Source organism: Lygodium microphyllum, chromosome 7 (genome assembly GCF_053477565.2).
Source record: "Lygodium microphyllum isolate KBCC chromosome 7, Lygodium_microphyllum_v1.1.10, whole genome shotgun sequence".
In the NCBI taxonomy this organism is placed as follows: Eukaryota; Viridiplantae; Streptophyta; class Polypodiopsida; order Schizaeales; family Lygodiaceae; genus Lygodium; species Lygodium microphyllum.
Genome location: NC_141141.1, coordinates 117,434,469 through 117,450,382, shown reverse-complemented (window position 1 = coordinate 117,450,382; position 15,914 = coordinate 117,434,469). Strand labels below are relative to the sequence as shown.

Genomic DNA, 15,914 nt, shown 5'->3' with positions numbered 1-15,914 from the left:
CAAGACTCATATTGTAGTATTGCATTTAGAAGTATCTTCTTGAAAAGGCTCCCTTCCATCTTGCTAACCCATTAAATAGGTCTTCCAATATTGTCGTGTTTTCCAAATAAGTAAATATGTAGCATGCATATAGCTTATGTAAAACCTAGATAAGGTTTGAACATGCAAAACCAAATTAAGGCTTTAATGCCAATCATTAGAGATTGGAATTGCAACAAACAACCCTAGTTGATGATGGACAACAAAACATGGTTACCAACAAGCATTTGAATGTAAGCATAAATGGTGGTACTAAGGTGTGAGGAAAGTAGATTGTGAACATAGAGAGAGAGAGAGAGAGAGAGAGAGAGAGAGAGAGAGAGAGAGAGAGAGAATGCAATGAGAGAAGAAACAAATTTTCATTGAACTAAAATAGAATACTACAAATAGCCCCTACAAGCTATTTATTTTCATCAATGGGGATATCAAAATGTGCCACAAGAATGAGAATGGAGGTATGAAACCCTAGCAATGATGAACCTTGATGTTGAATAGTAGCATAAATAGGCAACACCAAAAGAACTGGCAAATTGCTACATAGCAAGGTGAAAAAATGGTTCGAGTTACAAATGTTGAACTAGCCAACCTAACTGTAACATGGCAAAATATGCACTATTGTAGTAATGTCATGCATAATGTGAAAAGGACTAGGTGAATTGTGCACATTGGAAATTGAAATGCAAATGAAAAGCATTAGATGAAATGCACGCATTGAAAATTGAAATGTAAATGTATGCAATTTATGGGTTAAGAAAACAAACATTCAAATCTCTTTGGCCTTTGTTGTCATACTCTAATGGAGCTCACAACTAGGACATGACATCCATGAAACCACTAAATGCGAACACCCTCTCTCAGATCTTGGGAGTAGTCATCAAAGGCCAAGGATGTGCATTTGATGAAGCATGGAGCTCTTCCATCTTTGTTGTCATAATCTAATGGAGCTCACAACTAAGAAATGACATGCATAAAAACACTAAATGAGAACACCCCCTCTCAAATCTTAGGGGTGGTTGTTGAAGGCCATGTGCATTTGATGAGGCATGGAAGACTATGGAAGAGGCTTCATGAAGATGTTTGTTGCATTACATGTAGTGGGATAGTAGTCCGGAGTACTCTCAAACATATTGGCACCAAACCTCAATGTGCTTTGTGTGAGCATGAAGTAGAAGGTTCTTTGCAAGGGCTAGAACACTCTATTTGTCAAACCAAAGTAACACCATTGAGCATTAGAATATAATTCCTGATGTAATGCAACATGTGGCAAAGCCATACTTTTTCATGAGTAGTAGAATACAATGCCTAATATTCTACCTCTATCAATGACATAGAAATGGTAGGTTGCTTCTTACTACTCAAGATACCACACCAAAGCCAAGAGAGAAAGCATATTGGATCATGTGACAAGTATCAAAATTGCCAACTCAATTTGAGTCACTCCAACCTGGAAGAGTGGCCCCCTTTCATGTAGAATTGGTCCCCTAAAGATATCACAACACACAAAGAGTGGCTCTCTAGTGAGCATATAGGGTAGTCTTCATGAACAAACATAATGAAATGTCGAGCATCTAGTGTGGATAAGCAAAAAAAGAGACCCAACAAGGCTCTAATAGAGGGTAATATTTGATAAAAATAATGACCTAGAATGGAAAGTTTAGACTCAAGGTTCACGAGGAAATAAATAGGCTTATAAGAAGTCATGCCAAACTCTATCAAGAGCTTAAAGATGTACCAGTGCTAAAAATTGAAGATACCGTACCAATAGCTAGCAGATCTCAAGACCAAGAAAGGAGCGGAGGATGCTAAGTCAATATATCACACTCCTATCTTAGAATCTCATCTGTACACTTCACCCACTAAGTATGGCTACTTCAACTCAAAGGATATGGGATAACCATTGATGCTCAAGAATGGAGCGAGCCACATCCAATATAGTCTAGTTTTGTTGCTCCATGATGACACCATTCTTTGATGGTGCGTTTGTTTTGGTAAACTCCATGTTGTATGTCAATTTGCCTACAAAACTTGTCAACTCCTTAGAGTAAACTCTCCTCCAAGATCGGCTCAAACTGCTTGAACCCTAAAGGTAGAATATCTTTGAACTAAGGTTTTCCACTCACAGAATTGAGAATAAGCCTATGATTGTAGCTCCAAAAAGTAGATTCGAGTGGACACCTTGGGATATAGGTGCCCATTCTTGTTTGCCCTTCAAACAATTAGAATATCTTTTGTCTAAGGTTTTCCACTCATGGAATTGAGAATAAGCCAGTGATTTTATCTCCAAAAAGTAAACTTGTAGATTCCACCTTCCCATGTATTGAAACCAATCGCAACATAGTTTGTTCCATCTTACCCACCCACAAACCACCTCTCTAGGTCACCTCCAATTCATCTACATCAACCTCATTGTTAAATTCTCTCTCTCTCTCTCTCTCTCTCTCTCTCCACCCAATAGGTTAGCTCCTCATTCCCTAATTTTTCTATCCATTACATACTAATCTATACACATGCAAAAGCTTCTTCAAGTATATAATTTTATTTATCACCTCTCCTTGCAATGCAAGGGCAACATCTAGGGAAGAGGGTTAGGCTTTAGCCCTTACACTAATAGGGGTATATACCCAAAGACTTTCTCATGTTCTTGCAACGAATCCATGGGAGAAACGCCTACATTACCATGTTTGTGACTTCGAAGCAAAGAATAGCTTTAACAATTGGTTTTTCTTTTATTTGTGTCAAAGGCACCACACCCTGAAGTGAATCATAACTAAAATCTTGATGTGTCATTTTGTATTGTGCACATTTTGAGGCATATACGAGGTGGTTAACTCTCTCTCTCTCTATATATATATATATATATTCGTCCTATCAACTGATCATCTATCACATTTGTTGGCCAAAACGGTTGACACAAATTATTAAGGTGCACAATCATGCAGCATGGTAAAACAAGGGACTAAAGATGAGAGACAGTTGTAGATGGCTTGACAAATGTACCAAATAATAAATTGGTAAACTTTTCTCCTGTTATCACCACCAACAATGGGTGCTTCTTGTACATTTCCTTAATGATACATGAACATGAAAAATGCGACACAATAAAGACCCTCATGGACCAATACGCAGAGAGTAGACTTGCAAGTAGCAAGAGAGAATTGTTTTAAAGGTCTGCCCAAATATTCTAGGCAATAGGAAAATTCATGGACAAGACAAACCACTTGCCTGCACAGGACTCGAGTGCAGTATCACCCACTGCTGAAACCTACGCTGCAACTGCAGAGATTATACTTGGCTGCAAACCCCAATTGATGATTGGCCACCCACGCTTCTCTGCTAGTCCTTGAAGACGAGCGTCAGGATTCACCACATGAGGATGACCAACCTGGTTCACAACTAAAACTCTGTCAATAAATTCAGAGAGAATGATTTTGGTGACCTGCAGTACACTGAATATCACATCAGCAGAGATTTGAGTTTGGTATCCAGATCTACGAATGAGAATCACTAACTTGATTTACGAGAGGGATTTCTAAATCATTATAAATAATGAGTTTTGTATTAATTTTATCTAAATGCAGCATATATTGTAAGGTGGCCTCAATCTTTAGGTCAGTAGAGCTTACAACTTCCAGCATCGGTAAATCAGCCACACTGTCACCAAATGCTAGGCTATCTTCGAGTGATATTCCATGTTTTGCTGCATACGCTTTAACTCGATCAGCTTTCTCTGCATTACTGGAGGCCATTCCCTTCAGCTTCCCTGTAAATCTGGCAAAATAAAAGATGCTTATGTGGACTGAGTGAAAGGTGAGACTGAAAATAGTGTGAATAACATCCTTCAAGAACTGAGATGATTCCATACTTTCCATTCTCTTCAACAAGTTCTGCTGCATAGACAAAATCTGCAGTCGAAAATTCAGAACATTTGTGAGATTGAAGACAGTTTTCTGCCTCTCTCTATTGGGAAAATATTGTCTGCAAATATTCGAAATTGATGCTCAGAAATCAAACAAGGAAACTGACAGGCCTATTTCTAGTAACATTTTTTCAGTGAACGGTCTCAAATGAAAGGCAAAGTAACAATGAATATGAGCTCTTGATTTTTAAGTCATATGGTTAGTGAGGTAGATCCCAACTGATGAAACCCAGATTCCTATGAATCATGTGCAATGGTGGCCTATGTATGAAACAAGATCTCATGGATGTGAAGGAACACCAACTCATGTGTAATAACTAGGAAAGAGGTAAAGGAAGACTTAGATGATTTAGCTCCATCTTTGCTCACGGACGAAGGCGAGGATATTTCTTCCAACACTTCTCTTTGGGATGAGTACCCTTCCTATAGTGTGGCCATTTAGGCTTTTCTGAATCAGTGTTAAGAGTCCAAAGAAGACACATTATCCTGCTTCATCTTCTTGTTCTTGGCCTTCTTGTTCTTCTTATTGCTCCCTCCTGAGCTTGCAGTAAAAGCCTTAGTAAGGCTAGATTCATTGGTACCTATGTCACTTTTCATGCTGCGAAACGAGTAGAGCAAATTCTCCCCATAGAAGGGTTTCCCAAACCCTCGAGGTAAGTAAACTAGTGTAGAAGACATCATACTTGGGAGATGGCAACTCATTAAGGAGAATCATTGCCATATCCTCCGATGAGATTGTCTTGCCAAGGGATGCAAGCTCATCCCGCATGTCCTCCATCGTGTTTATGTGATCCTACATAGAAGGGAAATCATTAACAAAAAGCATTAGAGGATGTTGGACACACTAGTCCAAGGTTTGGATCGCAAGATGTGAACTTGATGATACACATTAAATCCACCAATAATGAAAGAGCATCAGCATGTCCTCTCTACACTCTCACAATTGCCCCCTCTAGCTAAGAAAATGTGAGCGCTTGCAGCATCACTAGAAGACTGCTTTGTGGATCACTTTTGCCAAAGTGGCCTTCAATGACTTAGTCTTAGAGTTTGAAGATGAAATATCCGTCTTCTTGCCCTTGTCTGTGGATTTGGTAGCCTTTGTCAAACAATCCTTAGAGAGATGGTCCCACTTCCCACAAGAATAGCAACAAACATGCTTCTTCTTAGTCTTTGAAGATACTACCAATGCTCTCTCAATATCATCACTGTATATCAGAACCTTGCCTTGTCCCTATAGCAAAGACTCCTCATCAAGCAAAAGAGACATGACATCATCAAAATTGAGATCAAGAGTGGAACCCGGACCCTCAAAGCTTGAGCCACCATATTGTAGTCTGGAGAAAGCTTAGTAAGAACCAATATAGATAGCTGAGAGAAGGTAAGAGCTACCCCCAAGGTAAGCAATTGATCATGGATAATCTTGAACCTCAATAGAAATGCCTACATGGTGTCTCGAGAATTAAACTTGATGTTATACAGTTGACCTTGAAGGGCGATAGCCCTCATGGAAGATTGCTCATAAAGCTCCTATAGCTTATCCCAAACTTCAATGAAGGTCTCCAAGGTTTGAATGGTAGGAGAGACTGTTGGGTGAAGCAAGCATACCAAAGTAGTTAAGGCCTTGGCATCCTTGCCTTCCCACTTGGGCTCAAAACCCACCACCACCTACCCAAGCTCTTGAGTTTGTCATCGCTATTAGTACAAGGGGATGACATGATGATATGAAAAATGAGAAAGGGTACTTGCACAGTTTCCTTGGAAAGGACAGAGGAGCAGGCACAAGTTAACATGTAATGAATGAAGCTAAGAGGAGAGAGGAGAATGAACTGAAGAGAGAGAAAGAAAGTAAGAAGAAGAGAAAGAAAGACTAGAAGAGGAGAGAGAAAGATAGAAAAGAGGGGAGAAAGGAGGATGAAGCCATGAAAGCTGAAGATGAAGGTGAAGAGTATGTTCTTGATAATAGCTGCTTTTGCAAAAGTCGAGAGAGCCAAAGCGAAGAAAGAGAATAAGGCTTGATACAGAATCAACACCCAACTGAAGGCTTGAGAAGCAAGTTCAAGGTGACTTGAGGGACATGGGAGAGCCAGGGAAGGGATAGAACCAAGATTTCACCATGAAAGCTTGAGCCAAGCTTGAGAGAAGGAAGAAGAAATCTCTTTTACAAAAAGTGACTGAAACCAAAGCCCTCTCCAACTCTTGTATCACTCTCTTTCACATAGATACCTTCAAAATGGCCCGAGAATGAAAAACGACCTGCTAAGTTTGGTGGTTTGCCTCTAGATATGCCCAAAAGCTTTTGTGCAAACTCCAAGAAGGCTCTCTCTAACCCTTGTATCACTCTCTTTCACATAGATACATTCAAAACGGCCTGAGAATAAAAAACAACTTGCTAAGTTTGGTGGTTTGCCTCCAGATATGCCCAAAGCTTTTGTGCAAACTCCAAGAAGGCTGCCATCTCTGGTACTCCTTGACTCTTGTGGTCTTTCAATGTTGTACCTATCTTGATGTACCTGTGTGCCTGAGTAACTAGGGTTCTTGAAACTGAAAAGAAACTAATTCTGAAGGAAGGAGAGAGAGAAGAAGAAGGATCAAAGACCGGTGCTCTAATACCAGTTGTAATGAAGGAGACCTAGGAGAGAGAAGGAGAGAAGGGAGAGACTGCAGAGAGGAGAGAGAAAGAGAAAGAAGAGAGAGAAAGACAGGAAAAGAGAGTGAAAGGGAAGGGGAGCCATGAAAGCTGGAAGGAAGGGTAAAAGAGACTTGATTATTGATAACTGATGCCCTAATTGGATCTCCCAACACCTTAAACACTCCATCAAGATAACTAGGTATTCCCATGCTAACCCATGTCCTACCCATCTATCCCCACTCTTTTACACAACACAAGCGACAACCACCACCACGTAAGTCAATAGGGTCATCCAAGTGCAAGTATGAGATGTCAAACCTAGAGTCAATAGGAAATTGAATGAGCAACACAAGGTTAAATGTTAGCACAATCGTAAAAAATGCAGGACACTGCAGTAAGCATGTGGACACATCAGCACGCCTAGTCAAGTCAAGGCAAAACAATGCCAACAGCCTTCAAGGATCACACAGCAATGAGGTTTGTCATATCATAGGATAAGCACAATGAGTACATATGCTAGTCAACAAACAATGTTGATGACCAATCACCAAAACAGCAAGTCCACCATGCATAACAAAGTGCAAGACTACATGGAAAGAAAATCACAAAGAGAGTCCCAATTCACAAAAAAAAAACAAGGATGAGCATATCTCAATCGACAAACTATAAATATCCGATACCATGTTAGAAGAGCAAAACATGCAGCGAAATAATGAAAGACACAAGATCAATGAAACAGACAATGCAGAAGATGTCACCAGGAAAAGGAATCTGCTATGTCAAGAGTACAATGGTTGAGTGCCAACTCACACTCCCCACAAGCTCCCTTTCTCCACACCAAGAATCTACACTTAACATGAATGGATAATGGACTATGGCCACACTCCCTCCCAGGCCGTGGGCACATGTGAACCTATGATATGACCACTTCTAACAATCCCTTCATGCATGCAACCCAAACAACCATGCAAACCCTAACTTCTGCTGAAATCAGGTCTGCAATCAGTAAATTCACTGCTGAAATGCTTCAAATTCACTGATGAGGCTTCACTTGGCATGGAGGAAGGAGAGAGAAGTAGCAGATGAGAGAGAATTCTGATTTTCTCCTGTAGAAAATGCCCAAACAGCAGTTTCATCATCAGATTATGCATTGCATGCTGTCAACTACAGCTGATTAGGCTTTTTTTGCTGTCTAATCCTCCAAAATCAGGTCCAGCAACTGTTAAAATGCTCCAGGATTGCATCAGCTTCTGTCTACCATCCCAAAACTGATCTTCACAGCCTTCTCCAGCCTTGTATGGCCCAGAAACCACACCAGAATGGGAACTTTAAATCCTAACCTCTTTGAAGCAAAGTGTTGGAACCTTTGACAAACCTTAGTCTAGGACATTAAATCATTGAATTCCCTAACCCCTGTGACACCCAAAGTCCTTTCCAAGCGGTTATTCACTGTCCCTAATCAAGATCTAACTTAGGTATCCCATGGGCACCCATGCACCACTTCTACCAATGTGATTGTCTTGTCACCATGACACACATTCAACCTAATCTCACATGTGCACCTCACATGTACAACTGAAGTGTCCACAAAGCATTAAGTTGAAAATTCGTGTCCTCGTGACAACTACCTCCTGTGCCAATTCCAAGGTGGAGTAAATAAAACGGTGTTCAAACCCATAAGCCTATAAAAATAATTTTAGTAGATCGACCCACACTAGCACTCCCCCTTAGTAAATCCACCTCTATTCCTCTCCTGAAGACCTCCTCAATATTTACTTGCCATGAAGCAAAATTTGCTTTCTTGTGTGGAAATGGCATTTCACATATTCGAAGGACACAAAATACCTTTGCAATAAATTTAGCTATAGTCATCTACAGCTTAGCAAGCATTCTTAAGACCATAAAAGCCTTTTTTAAACCTACATATTTTCAAGTCATATCCATGAATAACTAAATTAGGAGGTTGAGAGATGTATACATCCTCACAAAAGTTGCATTTGGAAAAGCCTCTAACTGGAAAAAGCCAAACAAACAACTAACATCGTTTCAAAACAGATTGGAAATGGGAAACGCATTCCTGATTGGTGAAATGTTTCTCCTACCAATCTTGACAAGCATTTCCTATTACGATCATTCCTATCCTATTGCCCTCAAAGGAAAGGGGCAATCAAGGATCTAGACATAAAAACTTTTGGGATTTTTGGACCTGTTTTTTAAACAACTTTTTTCACCTTGTCTTCTATCTTCTACACATAATAGTGCAGAGTTAATGTTTTCTTTACCAATGCAATCTAGTTTAAAGTGAGACACTTCAAAATAGTACATTGTTCATGTTTTCTTTACCAATGCAATATGGTCTTTGAAGTGATACTTTTGAAGTGTCTTTGTATACTTATTTAAGTGTTTACTTGAGAGCAATGAGAAATTCTTAACTGTACCTATTTTCTGATAAAAACTTCCCTCCCTGTACCTGGAATGGGGTGGTCTTTAAAGTGATTCTTTTTTAAGTCTCCTTGTATATTCCATAAGTGCTAATTTGAGAGCAACATAAATTCTTCTGAAGCTGTTACAGCAAGAGAACCTCTGACTTCCTCCTTTCTTCTTAATATTTACCAGCTTTCATTTGAGAACCTTTTATTCAAAATGGAGTCCTTTTAGCCGTTTTTCAAATGAAAAAACTCGCTATTGCTATTCTTTTCCACATCTCCCTTCTTGACAAGTGTGTGGCCATGTATAGCACACATGCCATCCTTGGACTGAGACACATGACCCTTTAACGTGACTTAAGATAGGAATAGAGTTTCATACCACATTAAAATCCCACAAAATAGTAATCACATGACCCTTTTTCATTATGTAACTTTCAATAGGAATAGAGTTCCATCCCACATGAAAAGTCAATAAAGTAATAATTACTAATTCAATTGTGGGCTTATAGAAAGAATACAACTAAAAAAACTCCGTCTGTTCCATCGCGTGGGCTACCCCCGCCCCGACTGTTTCACCGCGCCACCATCGCCTGGTCAATCGTGCCCGCCCGCCTGTTCCCTCTCTGTCGCCAACACCAAAGTCCCCCCTCCCTTGCCTGCGGCCCGCTCCCCTACCCTAGCCGTTGCCCCTATCCACGCCATCTATCGCCTATCCTATCGCCACAATTGTCAGGTATGAAAGGTACAATAGTGCAATTTTGCATTCAAGGTTGTGATTGTTTTTTTCAAATAGATTAGTCATAGCTTTGATCAATTTCTTAACTTGTAGTGCCAATGGCAATATTATTGGTTCCTATTTCTTCATTGGTGCCATGTGAAATTGGAATGATTGAACAGTGTAGCCAAAGCTTTATTTCCATTTTATTAGCCTTAAGCTAAAAGTAGGGCTTTAGAAAACCACCATGACTTTATGCTTATCCTTTTGTAGTTCCTATGATGAAGTGTTCATTTTCTTCTTGTCATGGATGCTCTAAGGATTGGATCTAGAGTAGGAGTAGGGTCTAATTTTGCAATCTTTGGAACCTACTTGTTCTTTGTATCTTTCTTTGATATCATAACTTGACTCATGGGATTTTGTTTTCATTGTTGTTGAGACTTAATCAATCTAGTGAGTAAGTCCTTACTAGAGGATATTGAAGGTGGAATGGATGTCTTCAATTATAATATTTTATCCCTTTGCCAAAATCAATACGGTACGATAAAATACGGTACTAATTGGTACCTTATGATTTTATAAGGTACGGTACGATATTAGTATGAAAAAAAATTAAGATGATTTTTTAAATAACAAAAACCATAAATCATTAAATGATAGATCATAGAATACATGTTTAAAGTGGAAATAGCCATTTCATTACAGAATAAGATGAATACATGAGGGTGACCATCGCAGTCGCATGGGCTACGTAAAACATGCAATACAACTACAATTTAGTATATCTAATACCAAAAAAAAGAGAGCTTAGAGACCTATGTCATATGAATGATGAATCTATGATGAGGCATCACTATCATCATCATCAGAACCATCTGAGTGCTCATCAAGAGAGTTTGAAGATGACTCCTCCGCATCCGATGACGAGACACACTCATACTCATCCTCACTAATGAGGTTACCATCATCATCAAATGATGGCTTCCTAGGTGGCAGTTGTGTAGGCAAGGGGGGGATGTCTGTCAGAGTGCAGCGATGCGGAAGCATAGGACAAAGACTGAGAGAGAGTGAACACAGAGAGAAGAGAGAAATAGAAAAGGAGACGATGTAAACGCAGAAAATCTGCAGTGTAGTATGCTATATAAGAGTGCAGAAATATACATGGGGGCAGAGGAAATATCTATGTATGTCTTCGACTTGATGACCTCGATCTCCATCAGCCCGAGCACAGTCTGTCTCAACCAACAGATCTCAAGACCAGAATCTGAAGTGAATAGATGCTGGAGTGTGCCACAAACCGGCTATAAATAGCCAGAAAAATAGAAAATAACTGCACCAGTAAACTGGCTGACTGTGCAGTCCAACTGCCCAGTGCCACGTGGCATCCTGCCATACTGCTGATGTGTCCTCTGCGCTGACATGGAGACTGCTATACTCTGCTGTCCACCGACTGTCCAGGAAATGACTATCCAACACCACCTCTCAGATCCTGGACGGATCAAAAGACTGAGGGATCTGGAATGCTGCAGAAGAAGAGCTAGGGGAAGCGCCTTCGTAAACAAATCTGCAAGATTATCCTCCATCTTGCAGTACTCCACATCAATAGTCCCATCCAGAAGCTTCTCCCGAATGAAGTGATACTGGATCTCAATGTGCTTCGTCCGGGCATGGAATACAGGATTCCGTACCAAGGCAATGCAACTCTCATTGTCGCACCATAGAAGAGTAGGACGAGTCTAGGGGCAGCCAAGCTCCTCCAACAATCTCCAAAGCCACACAACCTCACATGTGGTGGAAGATACAGCCCGATACTCTACCTCAGTAGAAGAAAGGGCTACCGTGGGCTGCTTCTTGCTACTCCAAGAGATAACACCTGTACCCAAGGTAAAACAGTAGCCTGTAGTAGACTGTCGATGGTCCACATCGCCAACCCAATCCGAGTCACTCCAACCTGCAAGAACCAAATCTGAAGCATCTGTACCTGCGGGATAAGAAATCCCTAAGTCAGAGGTCCCCCTCAAATTCCGAAGAATCCTCAAGGCAACCTGCCAATGCACCTGTTTGGGTTCAGGCATGAACCCTGCCAAAAGACCCACAGCAAAACAAAGATCAACACGAGTTTTGAGAAGCCAAATCAAGGATCCAATCAACAGACGGTAGCGTGAAGCATCCATCACGGGAGAATCTGAGTGTGAAGTAGCCTTCCAATTCAGATCCATAGGAGTAGTAATGGGCCGACAAGTCTCCATCTCAAAAGTCACCAAGAGCTCCTAAATGTACCTCTGCTAAGAGATGAAAATCCCCCTCTGAGACTGATAAATCTCGTGATCCAATAAGAAATGAAAAAGCCCCAAATCCGTCATCTCAAATGCTTAATGTAAAGCTTTCTTGGTCTCTCGAATCTTCTGTGCTTGATCCCCTGTCAGAATCAAATCATCAACATACAATACAAACAACACACGACCAACCTCGGAAGTGTGCCCATAAAGCTGGGATCAACCTTGGAGCGCCGATATCCCAACTTCGACTGAAGAAACGAGTTAATCTTCTCGTTCCACGCACGAGGAGCGTGCTTGAGGCTATACAAGGCCTTCTTCAAGCTCTAAACTTTCCCATCCGAGGAGCCAAAGCCAGGAGGCTGCTCAACATAGATCTCCTCCTGCAAGTCACCATTCAGAAAGGCCGACTTCACATCCAATTGATAGACAGGCCATCTCCTAGGGCCAGCCAAAGCAAGAACAACTCAAATACTCACCATACGAGCAGTGGGGGCAAAAGTATCATGGAAATCAATGCCTGGGCGCTGAGCAAAACCTTGAGCAACAAGGCGAGCCTTGTGCTTGTCCAAAGAACCATCACTAAGGTAATTGGTCTTGAAGACCCACTTGACACCAATCACCTTCTTGTGAGAGGGACGAGGCACAAGAGACCAAGTGTCATTCCTCTCAATAGCCTCCAACTCGACTTCCATGGCCTTCCACCAATGATCAGACTACAAAGCCTCCTTTACAGAAGTAGTCTCACGATCCTGCATAACATGGGTAGGCAAACAATAGTTGGAGCAAACAAGCTCCAAAGAATGTGTCTGGTTCCTCCGTGACCTCTGCGGCCCATCCTCCGATTCCCACTCCTCGGGGACCCCCTCAATCCCTGAATCTCGGAGTGTATCACAGGCCCAACGAGGAGGAGGCCGAACCTCTCCCCGTCGCCCTCCATCTATTGAAGACTTGGGAACATCCACAGGAGGAAGCTCCTTGGGGGTGGCCGGTGGAAGTGAAGACTCGGAATCAGAAGAAAAATCTCCATCAAAAGACTCTCGCTCCAAAGGAACTGTCTCAGGAGCCCAACTCTCCCCTGGATCTCCAAGAACGGGGTGCTCCTCACCCCCCTCTGTGGCCGGAACTTCCACGAACCGCACATCTCGGCTCGTGTAGACATCCCACTTGACGGGACCAAACAGACGATAACCTTGAGACTGGGTGCTGTAACCAACAAAAACCTGTCATCGGGAAGCCACCTCAAACTTGTCACACTGCGTCTTCGGAATGTGCACATAAGCGTCACACCCAAAGATCCTAAAATAAGAGACATCAGGCTTAGTCCTAAAGTAAGCCTTAAAAGGTGTCATCCTCTCAACGGCCGAAATGGGAGATCGATTGAGAATATGAACTACAGTAGCCATTGCCTCGGTCCATAGAAACTGAGGTACCTGTTGGTGCTCCATCATGGTGCACACCATCTCGATCACACTTCGGTTCTTCCGCTCCAAAATGTCATTCTCTTGGGGAATGTTGGTATTAGCAAACTCCTGGTAAATGCCCCTATCTACACAAAAATGAGCAAACTCATTAGACATAAATTCGCCTCCCTTGTCTGAACGCAAGGACTTCAGTTGTCGGCCAGAACGGCTCTCCTCAAAGAGAAGCCAATCCTTAAAGTGAAAGAAAGCCTCCGACTTCAAAATCAAGAAATAAGCCCAAGTTATTCTGTTGTAGTCATCTACGATCAACATGAAGTACAAGCTCCCCTTCGCGGACTCGGTCCTCATCAGGCCACAAAGATCCATAGATACAAGCTCCATAGGTAAAGTAGACTGCCTAGAAGCTTTGTTGTGAATCGCATCCTGATGCAATTTTCCACGAATGCAGGACACATGGCTGATGGCTCACCACTATGTCCAACAATCCTCGGACAAACAACCCTTGCAACGCCTTCTAAAGGTACTCGTAGTTCAGGTGGCCAAACCGAGCATGCCATAGCTCGGACTGTGTCTGAGAAGTAAGAAGAAGAGAGGTAAGAGTTGGAGAAGACTTCAACTTGTAGATGCCATTCTCCTCATACCCTGCAGAGAGAACCTTCCTCGATCCACAATCAAGGACGCGAATAGCATCACTATCAAACTCCACCAAGAGACCAAGAGCACAAATCTTATAGACCGAAACCAAATGATATCCCAAGCCTAGCACATGCAACACTTCAAAAGTGTGGGTACTACCACATCCATCTGAAATAAGCTGCATCTCACCCCGCGCAGCAATAGACACTGAAGAGTTGTCTCCAATGAGAATCTGCCCATATGAAGATCGCAAATGAACAACACCATCGGAAGAAGGAGTCATGTGCTATGAGGCACCACTGTCCAAAATCCACTCTCGAGCCTGGGCAGCTGTCATCGCAGCATCAGAAGTTTTCGATATAGAGTCCTCAATGAATGCTAAGTGTAGAAAAGCAGCTGATGAGGGTGCAGTCACCGCTCCAGAATCCTTCGTGTCCTTCTTCTTGGTGTCCTTGTCTTTGTCGGGGCAATCTTTCTTCCAGTGACCACCACAAATATGGCAAGTCGATTCCTTCTCCTTGTCCTTCTTGGATTTGTTATCCTTCTTCTTCTTCTTTTGGTTCTTTCTCTTCTTCTGAGAGGCTTGACTAACGAATGCCTCCAATTTGGAAGCATTCTGTCCCTTCAACCGTTCCTCTTGGTCCAAGACCATAGGAACGAACTCTTCCCACCGAAGAGTCGACTCCCACCCTGCTGCAATAAGGGTGGAATAAAAAGTACCGAATCGTAGCGGCAATTGGGACAGTAATATGATCGCCGTGTCTTCGGAGGAAATAGGCTTCCCCGCATTATGAACCTGCATCTGAAGCTGCCGAAGCTTGTTGATGTGTTCCTTAAGCAAAGAAGACTTATTCACGGACAAGGTCCGTATCTGCACCTCCAAAGAAACCCTCTTCATCAAGGTCATCCAGTTGTACATCTGGTCGAGCTCTAGCCATATCTCTCAAGCCACTATCAAGTGCTCAATGTGAGCTATCACGGCTGTAGTACAAAACAGAAACAGAAAAGATCGAATCCTGGCATTCAATTTGTCCCAATGAGACTGAGACGAGTATTGGAAGAGAGTTTGGACTCATCCCTCACGGAGGGCTTGTTAATCTCCTCCATCACCAATTCCGCCAAATCATAAGACTCCAAAATGGCCAACATCATCACCCGCCAGATGCAGTAATCATCACCATCAAGCTTTTGATCCGATGGAAGAGTTGGTAGGATAGGCACCTTCCTGTCCATTATCGCCTAGAACTTCAAATCAGTCTCTGTAGGCATGTTACCCTGCAATACCTGCACAAACACAAAATCAGCCCCCTTTAACTATGTAAACGCAGCCTTCTAGGGCTGGTTCCTCCGCTGCCCAAACCTACAATGGAAGGCCTCAAACGCAGCCTTCCTCCCCTTCAAACAGCAATAACCTGCAGCAAATTCACCGATTAGACTCCTTTCTCGCACGCCCACGCTTGCTTCGGCCTTGATCCGATGCGCAACCCTCCTACTCGCCCTCGAATCCTGGAAACGCAGCCTTGTGTCATGCTGAAATCTCCTCTTCAGATATGTTCAACCCTCAATCAGTCCATCTTCACCGCTCTGATACCATGTTAGAGTGTAGCGATGCGGAAGCGTAGGACAGAGAGACTGAGAGAGAGTGAACACAGAGAGAAGAGAGAAAAAGAGAAGGAGACAGTGTAAACACAAAAAATCTGCAGTGTAATATGCTGTATAAGATTGCAGAAATATACACGGGGCAGAGGAAATATATGCATGTCTCTGACTTAATGACCTCGATCTCCATCAGCCCGAGCACAATCTGTCTCAGCCAACAGATCTCAAGACCAAAATCTGAAGTGAATAGA

General features: G+C 42.3%; 1 protein-coding gene across 1 annotated transcript in view; it reads right to left on the bottom strand.

The window, feature by feature from the left end:
* Positions 1-3,008: 3,008 nt before the first annotated feature.
* LOC148033868 (uncharacterized) overlaps positions 3,009-15,914 on the bottom strand; it is a 54,501-nt gene continuing 41,595 nt past the window's right edge. The window contains exons 4-6 of the mRNA XM_087681872.1: positions 3,902-3,941; positions 3,663-3,807; positions 3,009-3,421 (exon numbers count right to left, since the gene is read on the bottom strand). Coding sequence (XP_087537998.1) covers positions 3,302-3,421; positions 3,663-3,807; positions 3,902-3,941 — 305 coding nt within the window. The 3' untranslated portion in view covers positions 3,009-3,301. The remainder of the gene's footprint in view (positions 3,422-3,662; positions 3,808-3,901; positions 3,942-15,914) is intronic.